An 11743-nucleotide genomic window follows, 5' to 3' on the forward strand; every position below is an offset into this window, starting at 1 on the left:
ATTTTTTATTCTATAACTTGTATTTTTTATTATTTTTATTTCATCAATAAAATCATATAATAAAAGTTATTACACATTTTAACAAGAAACAATAATAATTAGTGGAGTCAGTAAAACTTTTGTAATCCCTTCACCAACACAGACACAAGTATTTTCTTTAATCAAATCCTTCTGTTATTTTTCTTCTTTGAATAAATAAAAGAGTAGTTTATTAAAAATGTTAATAAATTAGTTTTTTTTTAAGACATTTATGCATCTTTTTTCAAACAAAAGGAGAATGACCTTCACAAAATAAAAAGAATAAATTTTAAAAATACAATAAATGTAATTTATTTGAAAAGTTATAAGTATCTTTTTCTAAAATAAAATGAGGAAGTCAGTAACCATTGCGTGGGACAAAGGATTCAATAGCTAAGCGAAATTATTTTAAAAGAAATATACAAATATTCACGAAAGTGTTCAGAGTCGGATTCGAATTGTGTTCAATCAGCACCCCACCAACTTTAGAACATACATGCACGACAACTTACCACCAACTAGATATTATGTCAAATTATCAATTATATTGTTATGTTTATTTTATGATTTTATCATTAAATTACAAGATACAAGCTAATCTTATCCTATGTTTTTTTCCCTGACCATTTTAGTGAGAAAAAGGGTAGAGGAAGAATAGGGAGGAGAAAAGAGCCATTTGCTTGAGCCTAAACCTAAGACACCATTACATAAGGTATTAACATGCTAATTGATCTCTAAAGGAAGAGATTTCCTCAAAGATGGGTAGTCTTCTTTGTCTATTTGTGCTCCATGCATTTAGCAATTCATCTATCCCTTTGACAAAGTCATCATCAAGGCCCAAAGCATCCATAAACTCAGGTTGAGGCATATTAGCATTCAACTCTGCAAGCAATTCCTCAGCTCTTGTCCTGGATTTTATTTCATCACACCCTGGAAGTTTTCCTTGCACAACCTCTTCAAGAACATAATAAGCTTCCTCATAACGAGATTGCCTCATAAGACATAAGCCCAAGTTGCAAGCCTTATTAGCATCAGCATCTATCATTTGGGCTTTCTTGAACACGACCTCGGCCATCATGTAGTTTCCTTTCTGCATGTAGGCCCAGCCCAAGTTTCCCTGTAGCATCAATCAATGTTTTAAAATCTAAGTTTGGACATTGCTATGGCTAATTAATTATTTGATTGAATCAATGATACGTAACTGACCAATGTATTTTGTTTTATAACTGCATGATATATTTCTCGTGATTACCGTATAAGTTAACTTTTTTTTATCAATTGAAATATATATATATATATATATATATATATATATATATTGATTTTGCTTTGTTAGTGCTATTTCTTGCGTTAAGGGTCCATAATCCTCTTCCCATGAAAGTTAAAGCATTCAAATATTTTGATAGTTTTGTTATAAAGCACGATGCTTTCTAAGATAACTCTCAACAGATTCAAAGCTGGCAGCAGTAATTTAAATATGAAGAGCAAACAAATGGTTAGCAATAATTTTAGAGTAGCAGACTTGGATTATGTTTGGCATTCTGTTTAAAAGTTTCATGTTGTGGCATTTTTTAAGTTTCAATCTAAGCAAAATTAATTAATAAATAAACAAGTTTATCTAATTTGATTAAACAAAATCAATTATTTAAGTACCAATAATCTTGCAGTTTCTTGCTTGATGGAAACTTGGAACTTCTTGCCATGAGATCGAGCAGTCCTTGTGGTCTTTCCATTAAAGGCCTCGCCTTGGTAAATAAGTTTTAGCTTTCTCTTCAACAATTCAATTTGCTCCTCTATTCTTCCACATTTCTGTCTTTCAAGGAAAACTAAATTAGATTGATCTTGTAATTGTTTAACTAATTAAACACCATTAACATGTTACTATGGAACAACCTAAACTGATACTTTACCCTTTCTAACTCTATAGTAAATAATGAAAGAAGAAAAATTAAGTACTGAATAATAAGAAATGAAACTTGTGTGTCTATTGTGGAGCATTATTTTGAACTCAAAGTAGCATATAAATTATAATGAGGGATTCATAGTTCAAGCAGATGTTTATACCTTGTAAAGGTCAAGCAATACATTATCAAGTGACTCTTGAGACTGCTTGGAACAAAGGCCTCTAAAGGATTTGATGGCTTCAATTGCTTCTTCAGCTCTGTCTAATTGTTTCATCACAACAGCCATATCCTTTAGGGCACTGTCCACTTTGTCTCCAGCATTGATTGCCTTCCAAAATAGCACTATAGCTGCTTCTGGATCCTTATCAACCAACTAAAATTCATGTGCATTAATTTGTTTCCAAGAAAATAATAGCAATAATTAGTATCAAATTATAATTGTTCATTCAACTATATTAAAAGTATGATGCAAAGAAAATAAAACTGTGTGGTCTAGGGGTTTGGATCTAACCTAGATTTAGTTGTACATGTATGTAGTCACACAGTCAAGTGAAAGAGTAAATTTGGTGCTAAAGCAATATTGTTACTTAACAGTTTCTCATTATTCAGTGATAATTATGTAGTACATAATACTTAAATGCATAGTTCTTTAGGATAGAGTCTTGTATCCTGTGAATAACTTCAAAATATAAAAGAAAAACATGTTCCTTGAATTTTAAAGATTCTATGAATCTTATAGAAGCACCAGATCTACAACGTGTTGGAAAAGGAGTGTCAGAGTTATAGTGGAAATAAAACTTTAAAAAAGTGGAAATGTAAACCACTTCAACTGAAAGCCAATAGTATACGGTAGTTTATTAGATGTCCATGCTTTTTAATATTAATATTCTCTTGAGAAACAAACAGAGCACCTCTTGTTTCAACATGATATACACATTGGTCAATTCCAAATATCACTGTTTTCAGTAGAGCACTAAAAGCTTTTCTACTTTGATTCCAAAACCTGTCTCAACCCCAAAAGTATACAAACGACAGCAAACACTTTTAAATACTTGAAATATTGTGAATTGTAATTATTTTGCAATCTCCATAGCTGGAACAAACCATTTGATGAAAATTAAAAAAGAAAGAAGAAAGATGGTGCAATTATGATAATTATAAGGATATAAATGGTTCCACCTTATGTAGGAACAAAGTTTCTGATACCAAATCAAGGGTCCAACTTAAAACAAAATAAAAAGAGCAAAATTGAAAAGGGTAAACATATATATATATATATGAATACCTGAGCATGCTTGGCTTTGACATAAGGACTATCTCCATAAGGTACCTTATGAATAACATGATAAAGGTCATCTTTTTTTCCTCTTGAACTCTTCTTGCAAACGCTTCCTTCCATCTGAATCTCAAAAGAAACCAGTTTGTATCTCTTGTGTTTAGGTCCACATGCACCTCATGAATTATGAGGAGAAAGAGAGAGAGAAGAAATGTAAATGGGGGGTCTACTTTGATAAAGAGAAACCAAGGACATAGGAGGATAATATATACAAGTAATATGTGACACAAGCTTGAATCTGGATGAGAGTGCGTCCACATTCCCTCTCTGCACAATGTCACACACAACAACTAATCATGTACACCCTCAAGCCTAATTGCTATGCTCCACGTGTCATCATAATATTAAATACTGTTTGACTCTGTCGTTTTGTTTTGAGTAAATGAACTGCGGAACCAATTCATATTAGCGTCTACATTCGTTCTTACTCTTTCACTCACCACAGCATCATCTTCAGTTCAAAAACTATTTAATGGTTTTTTTTTAGCAGGTAATTTAATTTAACTATAATGATTTTGAACTATATATATATTTATTAACATTTTTATTTCGATATATCAATGAGTGTCTTTAACAATAGTACACCTTTAATCCTATCCATCAAAGCACCAATGAAATGATGAGGAAATTAAATAAAAGCCAACTTACAAAATTACCTCATAAGCTTAAACTATTAATTAGTATAGTGTGTTATTAATAATATTTAATAATCATTTTATTTTGTTATGTATATATTTTATAAAAATATTAAAATTTACTTAAAAATATTCAATTATTTATTAAGTACATAAAAATTACTTTATATTAATTAAACTATTAAAAGTAATATAAAATGTATAATAAAAAATTAAAAAATTGGAAATATAAAAGTTTAAAAATGTATAGATGAAATATATGATAAATAAAATATAAAAATATAAATTTTAAAAATATCATGTGACACGTTTAATAACAAAATTTAATAATAATAATAATAATAATATAGACTATTTTATAGTGAATTTTTTAATGTGTGCCCAAGGGCCATGATAAAAAAAAAACCAATAAATAGTAAATTTTTATTAAAACTTAAACTATTTAATGTTATTAATGCATTGAATTTAATTATATTTTGTGATTTTCAATAAAAACTTACTATACATAGATTCTTATTCTTATTCTGTGTTTTGTGCACACATTAGATAAATTGTTATATTATTAATTATTTGTAATTTTTTATTTATGTTAAGAAATATTGAATAATAAATTTTAAAACTTACTTAAAAAAGGAAGTATTTTCATGTAGCATTTTCAGTGAAAGAGTGTAAAAAAAATGACGCATTGCATTTTTAATAGAAGTTTAGTAGTAGTAGTAGAGAGAGAGAGAGAGAGATTACGGCTGCTCAAGTAGCTTCTAAACAACCGTCTGCAGCACCAGCAAATCATTATAAGTCTAAAATTAGTAACAACAGTGATAAACCTTGGTTCTTTGTTTTGAACGGGACGAAGATGGGTTGCCACTACGAATGAAGCTAACCAATCAGATTAGTCTGCGTAAACATTCGTGGTTGAATATAGTACGTACAGGAGCTTTATTATTTTTTTACATATAAACAATTTTGCTATATTTTTTATCATATTATAAAATAACTACTAAATAAAAAAATATTATTTTAAAAATATAATAATATTTAATAATTAAAAATAGAATAAATTAAAATTACTAATAAAGGAAGGGTGGGTGGGGTTTTTGAGGAGGTGACAAGAAGTGTGGGGTATATAGAAGCGAATGGGGACTGAATCAAGTTTAGATTCAGTTAGATGCATTATATGAAATGTCTCTGCGATCCAACTCTTGTCATTTTCGCCGTTGAAGTAGAATACTAGAATCTCATTCTTTGTTTTAACTTTTTTCTTCTTTTTAAAGTTTTACTTTTTATTTTCCTATTTTAATTCAGAATACAAGTATATTTTTATCACAGTAATTACGTTCTATTTAAGAGATTCTCGGTATAAATATTTTTTACATATTTTTCATTTTCCTTATGTCTTGTTATGACCTTAATTGACTTAATTACACATTTTCAGAAAAATTAACACTTTAGTGTTTTAATTTTATTTTTTATTTTATTTTATTCCTTTAATTCTTTTGTCATTTAAATTTGGTCCGTAATTTCTTTCTAGAGGAACAAATTAAAAGAAATTAAAGGACGAACTTTCAAAAATTAATTTTTAATTTATTTATCTTTTTCATGCAACTTCATTTTAGAAAAAGTTAAAAATTTATTCAAAAGTATATTTTACGATAAAAAAATGTTTTAAGTTAGTTATTATTAGAGTAATACGAATACACTATGAGTATATGAACCTATGATTTTAGGTTTAAGTTCTAGTAAATAAATGTAGTTGTATTTAATATTTGAAAGTAATGTTAATTGACTCAATAATTTTAATAAAAAATATTAAAATTTATGTATAAGGAGTAGAAGAGTGAATATGTACATTTTTAATTTAGACAATTTGTTTATCTTTTATTTACACTTTTAATTCTTTTATTTTTTTATTTTATTTATTTTTAATTTATCAATGTAAGATTTTTTTTCTTTAACACTTTTTTATAAGTTTAGTTAGATTGGCTTAATCGTGACTTGTACTCAATTTTCAATTTTGGCATTCTAATTATTTTACTAATTGTTTTTATTTAGACCTTAGGCTTTCTCTTGCACATAAACTCTTGTATGATTTTATTCATGGATTATGTTTAAAAGCATAAGAAATAAGTTAGTGAATTTATGTTTGAGTAATTTATTTATTTAATAAGAATACTAACATTTTTATATTCAGATTTCTTGTTTATATTAATTTATTTGCTTTTTACTTACCAATGTAGAATTTATTTTTCTCAAAAATTATTCAAGTATCAAGGTGTGGTGAATAAGTCTAACATTGGACGAAATTGGAGAAGTTAAGTAACATATAATAATAAAAATTTATCCATACACACAAAGTTTTAAGATATTTTTGTTGGATGTAGTTTCTAACTCATTAATAGTTTTTACTTGACCCGCTATTGAAAATCTTCCATGTTGTAAGCTTCCTCTAATGACTTAACAATGGACATTAGAGCTTATAGTGTGACCAAATGACTAATCAGGAAACATATTGAAACAGAACAAAGTGCTGATAGATTCATATGAAAATTTTTATATCAAAATTCTTCATGGCAATATTCATAGAGGTCAAGTGACATTTTCCTCTCACAGTAGATAACCACAATACAAATACAACTAGTGTCACCATCAAATGCTCATAAATGGAAGAAATAAGGCTCTCACTTGAGTGGAAGCGTGTAGATGGAAGGGTTGAATGAAAGAAATGTCCTACTTGAGGGGAGCACTATGAGATAGAAGCCCCACACCTAAATGAGCAAGATTGTTAAGAGTGTGAGAAGTTTTTCATTTCACAAAAATGGAAAATTTTAATAATACATAGATTATCAAGATTTAGATGCATAATCTCTTACAACTGTGTTAATAGTTATGTTGAATTTATTTGTATGGATTTTATTTAATCCGTTGTTCAAGATCACTCAATATTTTAGGATTTTTTTTTCTCTTGATGACCTAACAAATTACAAAAAAAATATATTGATTTTTTTAATTAATTTAATATTTTTTTTTATGTCTTAACTTGAGCTTAATTAACTTTTAACTAATGTGGAGGAACATCTTAATGCACCTTTCACATTCAAGATTGAACATTCATAAATAATTCAGTATTCAAATATCTTAAAAAATTTATATCTAACTCACTCTAAAAAAACTAGTTGAAAAAGGATGATTATCTTATCACTTATATAAGTATTTTAACTCTATTTCTAACTAACAAAAAATTTCTTAACAACATTAAAGTAAATTTCTTATAAGATTGAGACTATTTCTTCTTTTTTTTTCATAATTTTAAATAATTTTTTAATACATTAATATCAATAAAAATTTATTAAAAAAATTGAAGTTTAAGTTGAGTTAAATTCTACAAATTTATTATTAAAAATATTAACTTTTTAAATTAATGATATGAACTTTGAAATACTTCTTTAAAAAAATTTAAATTAAAACGTACTTAAACAATTAAACAAAATATAACTTTACAATTGATCCATTTAAAGAGGACATTGTTGCCCTCTCAAAAAGTGGAACACTAGAGAAAAGACCAATTATTTACGTATGTATATTATTAAAAAAAATAAAGATTATAGAATAGGTGAAAATATAAGCACTAAAAAAATTTAAAAGTTAAACTTTAAGTATATGACACAGATAAAACTTAAAATTATAATGGTATTGGATGAAGTAATTAATGTCAAACTCAAAAAGGTACATAATTGGATCATTACTCTAAGGTTTGGAATCAATCAAAAACCTTCAATGTTATCAGCGCATAGACACCTCACCTCAAGTAAGAGTAAAAGACAATATACGGTACAGTCTTGAGAAAATTAAGAGACGATAGGATTAGAAATACTTTTAAATAACAATAAAATAAAATAAAATAATTTTCTTAAGAAATTTAACTATGTGTTTTGAATGAAATGAAATGGAGAAAAAGAAAAGAAAGAAAATAATACAAATACTGTATTTTTTTTAAAAAGAAAAAAAATAAGAAAATAGAAATGAAAGAGGTAAGGCTAACAAAAAAAAAATCCCTCCTCATTTAAGAAAAGTAAGATGGAGAAGAAAACTTCTTTTTCCCTTTTCCTTGTTTTATAAAATAAAACTATTTTTTATAATATAAAAAATCATATTAAAAAGATAATATCATAGTATAAATTTATTTTTTATACTATCTTTTTTCATTTTTTAAGTCATTCAAATAATAAAAAATTACACCTTCTTTTTATTTCTTTCCATTCGTATAATATGTTATTTTAATTTTAATTTTTATTTATTTATCTTCTTATCCAAATAAAAGAAATATTCGAGAGAAAACGACACGTAACAGGTAAGGGTAAGAACCAGAAAGAAGAAGTGAACTAGAACGAAGAAAACATCTTGAATTTCTCTTTAACGTTTGATTTTACTACAACTAATATTTGTGTTAGAAAGAAAAAGAAAAAGAAAACACCTTATAACGTTAGAGTGGAGTGTCATGCAAATTGAATTGACACGTCAAATGGCCATTTTAATCAGCTATTTTTGTTTTTTATGAATTATTTATTAGAGTTCAAGAGAAAATATAGAGAGAAAATTTTTATAATTTTTTCTTTAATCAGAACAAAATAAAATAGAGAGAAAATATAGAAAGAATAAAATATAAAATCCATAAAAACTAAATATATTTTTCCTTTACTTATTATTTTTTAAAAATTTCATCTACGAAAGCATTTAAGGCCAGTGACTCATAAGAGGGCTTATCGGTTGGTCCTTTTTAATCTTATCAACTTAGGTTAGGTTCTGATTGGAAAATAATGGGAATTAATTACTGTAAAATCGAAATTTTGTCAATCTTCATTTATTTTGCATTTAAAATTGTGTAAAATTTTCTTTTATCATTGATTTTTGTTTAGAAACTAATTTGAATTCGAAAAATAATAAAATAAGCATGTACTTATTATTTAACTTTTAAAATTTTAAAATTAATAATATGCGGATCCAAAGTGACCCATAAATAAAATAAAAAATCACAAAGAGAAAACTATTTTAAATAAATGTTTACAATGAAATAAATTAAAATGCAATACATATTAATTTCATAAAAATAATTGTAAATTTTCAAAACGGAAAGAAAAAGTTTAATTTAAATGAGTTTAAATATTTCTTAAAATATGGATTTTTTTTCTTCTTATTGTTCTTTATTCTTATTGGGAGAAAATGGAGCCTTAAAAATTGAAGAAATGCTTACAAAATCTTCCATGTTGAGGTTACAATTTCAGCGGCAGGATCAAGAAGACGATTATCATCAACTTTTGCACGTAGCGGAAAAAAAAATTTAAAATAGTGCAATGGGATTATTAAAAAAAATTAATATCAATTTGATGGAAAATATTTTAAATTGAGCTATTTGAATAAAATAGACAAATAAAAATATATTTAGTTTTCATTTTGTTTATTTAAATGTATATTTGTTTTTAAAAAAATTGTTCCAATTTAGCATTATCACTATATACTGACTAATTTAACCTCTTTTTTTTTTTTTAATTTACCAATCATACTTGACTGTTTATCTGTTATTTTTTAAATTATAAAATCATTGAACATATAAAATAATAAAATAAATTTATGAAATTTAACAAATTGATTTCATTTTACAAACTTTAACTACTAGAATAACTTTAATATTATCATATATTTTCAATTGTAGAATATCATTGTGGTTATAAGTACAACAGATACGCCATCATCTTATATAAAATTATAAAAAAAATGCTAATAAACTTTTTAAGATACTAATAAAAAATATTTTATTAAAATTCATTATCAAAATATTTTTAATGTACTTTTAAATTATTTATTTATTTATTACAAAACAAATTGACATTATAAAATTCAATATATTATTTATATTAAATATTGTAATTTTAATAAAATATTATTATTAATATTATAGTCGATATCTTTAATGGCAACCTAGAGCGTCGACTCTGGTGGGGACTATTTCTAGAATAACCGTACACGTGGGGCGTGCGACTTTAATTGTGTTTAATTTTCAATTCTTATAAATTTTATTTTACTTTCTGTTATACTTATTTTTAAAATATATTTTTTATTACATCATTAATCGTAATTTTTTAAAGCTTAAATAAGTTTTACATCTTCATAAAAAAATACTACGATTTTAATTAGTATTTTTAAAATAATTTTGTTAAAATTCAGTTTTAAAATAAATCAAGTGAATAAAAATACATCTCGGAATAAGTTTTAAAATAATTCCAAATTAAATTTTGGAAGCTCGAAACTATGTTCGTCACATAACAATTTTTTTCCTCCTAAATCACACTTTGGAACTTTCTAAAAAAATCAAACATGTTATCCTATAAACAAAAAGTATTACCCTTAGTCTTGAATGCCAAAGATAAGAAACTAATAATTTTAAAATTTTATTAAAAAAATTTATTATATTTTTATAACTTTAATGTAATTCTAAATCTTTCAACGCTGAAAAAAAATTGACAGCGCCAATTTTAAAAGTATTTATTTAATTTAATTTTACTTAAAGAGTTATTTGAACTAATTATATAAATATTATTTGATTGTATATGATTTTAATAAAATATTATAATTAAATCAAATCAAATTAATATTTAATGGCTTTGGTTAACGTCTTTAAGTTTTATTTATTTATTAATGACTTTATTTTTTTTTAAAAATTATATAAATTTTATTTTAATTTTTTTATTGAGATTAAAAAGAAACCATAAAAATGTTAATTTGTTGAAAAAATGAAAAATAAAAAAAGAGACACTAATTAATTAAAATGAGAAAATTGTGAAAGAACAATAAATTTATGAGTTTTGTTAACTTCAATTGTTAGAACTGAAAATAAGCAGCTAATAATAATAAAATTTTATTAGAAAGAAAAATATTTATTGTAATTTTATAATTTTAATACAACAATTATGTATTTTTTTCATAAAAAATTTCATAAATATATTATAGTGCAGCTTAGTTGGATTTTAATAATAGAAATGGAAATTCGAATCAAACTGTAACATATAATGTAATATTTTTATTTTCTGGTTTAATTAATTTTTTACTTTTTATTCATGTTCCATTTTAAACACTCCTAACTTCTTCCACTACTCCCAAAATGATGGATTTTTTTTTTCTTTATTGTGACGGGACTAAGAAAAACCCTTCCCCTTGAATTAGGATCCTCTCAAGTGACATACTCACAACAGAAGCATCCAATTTCAAATCTAACCATAAAAACATATTTGATTAAATTTATTATTATATTAATATAATTTGAATGGATAAGATGTAATCCAGGTCCTCCTACCAAATTATGGAAGTAACTTACCTCCTCACTGTTTCACTCCCTTCCTCCTGTTTCACAAGTTAAACCCCTTGCACGGTAAAAGCTATACATATTCATCTGAATAATGTGTTAAATGCCACTGGAAATATTTGGTTCCGTGACGTACAAGGAAAACATGGAAGACCGAAGACAGAAATTAAAATAGGGTTTTAATAGTTAAATATTTACTACAGTTATGTTCATTTTTCTGTCAATTATTAATTACTAGTGAAGTGAAGATAGCAATTTTTAATTCAAATATCATTAAAAATTATCTATTAGATTATTAACACTAACAAGCTTCTTCTGACAAAGCTAGTGTATTATTGCGACCGGTATTTCACAATTATTATTACTACATTACATTGATGAGTTGGACTGATAACAAACTACTGAGATGAGCACTATGAACCTAAATTATACAATATGGTATAGCTGGCTGTACACGTAAAATATACACTTCTATTTGGATTTATTTGAATCACGCGTG

The 11743-nt window shown here is 25.4% G+C and overlaps 1 protein-coding gene across 1 annotated transcript; it reads right to left on the bottom strand.

The window, feature by feature from the left end:
- Window positions 1-733: 733 nt before the first annotated feature.
- Window positions 734-3339, bottom strand: LOC113863692 (protein SULFUR DEFICIENCY-INDUCED 1-like). The gene is made up of 4 exons (XM_027497348.1): window positions 3208-3339; window positions 2083-2295; window positions 1672-1827; window positions 734-1135 (listed from the first exon to the last, which is right to left on the bottom strand). The coding sequence occupies exons 1-4, from the start codon at window positions 3319-3321 to the stop codon at window positions 734-736; spliced, it is 885 nt and encodes a 294-aa protein (XP_027353149.1). The 5' UTR covers window positions 3322-3339.
- Window positions 3340-11743: the final 8404 nt, after the last annotated feature.

Source organism: Abrus precatorius, unplaced genomic scaffold (assembly GCF_003935025.1).
Source record: "Abrus precatorius isolate BTA unplaced genomic scaffold, Abrus_2018 Scaffold3, whole genome shotgun sequence".
NCBI lineage: Eukaryota > Viridiplantae > Streptophyta > Magnoliopsida > Fabales > Fabaceae > Abrus > Abrus precatorius.

What these genes read in the sequence shown, in the direction of transcription:
- LOC113863692 (XM_027497348.1), bottom strand. Translation starts at nt 3,321, where the DNA reads ATGGAAGGAAGCGTTTGCAAGAAGAGTTCAAGAGGAAAAAAAGATGAC. An exon ending in TCAAAGCCAAGCATGCTCAG is followed by an intron (nt 2,296 to 3,207) that starts GTATTCATATAT and finishes CATGAATTTTAG; the next exon opens with TTGGTTGATAAGGATCCAGA. An exon ending in TATTGCTTGACCTTTACAAG is followed by an intron (nt 1,828 to 2,082) that starts GTATAAACATCT and finishes CTTGAAAGACAG; the next exon opens with AAATGTGGAAGAATAGAGGA.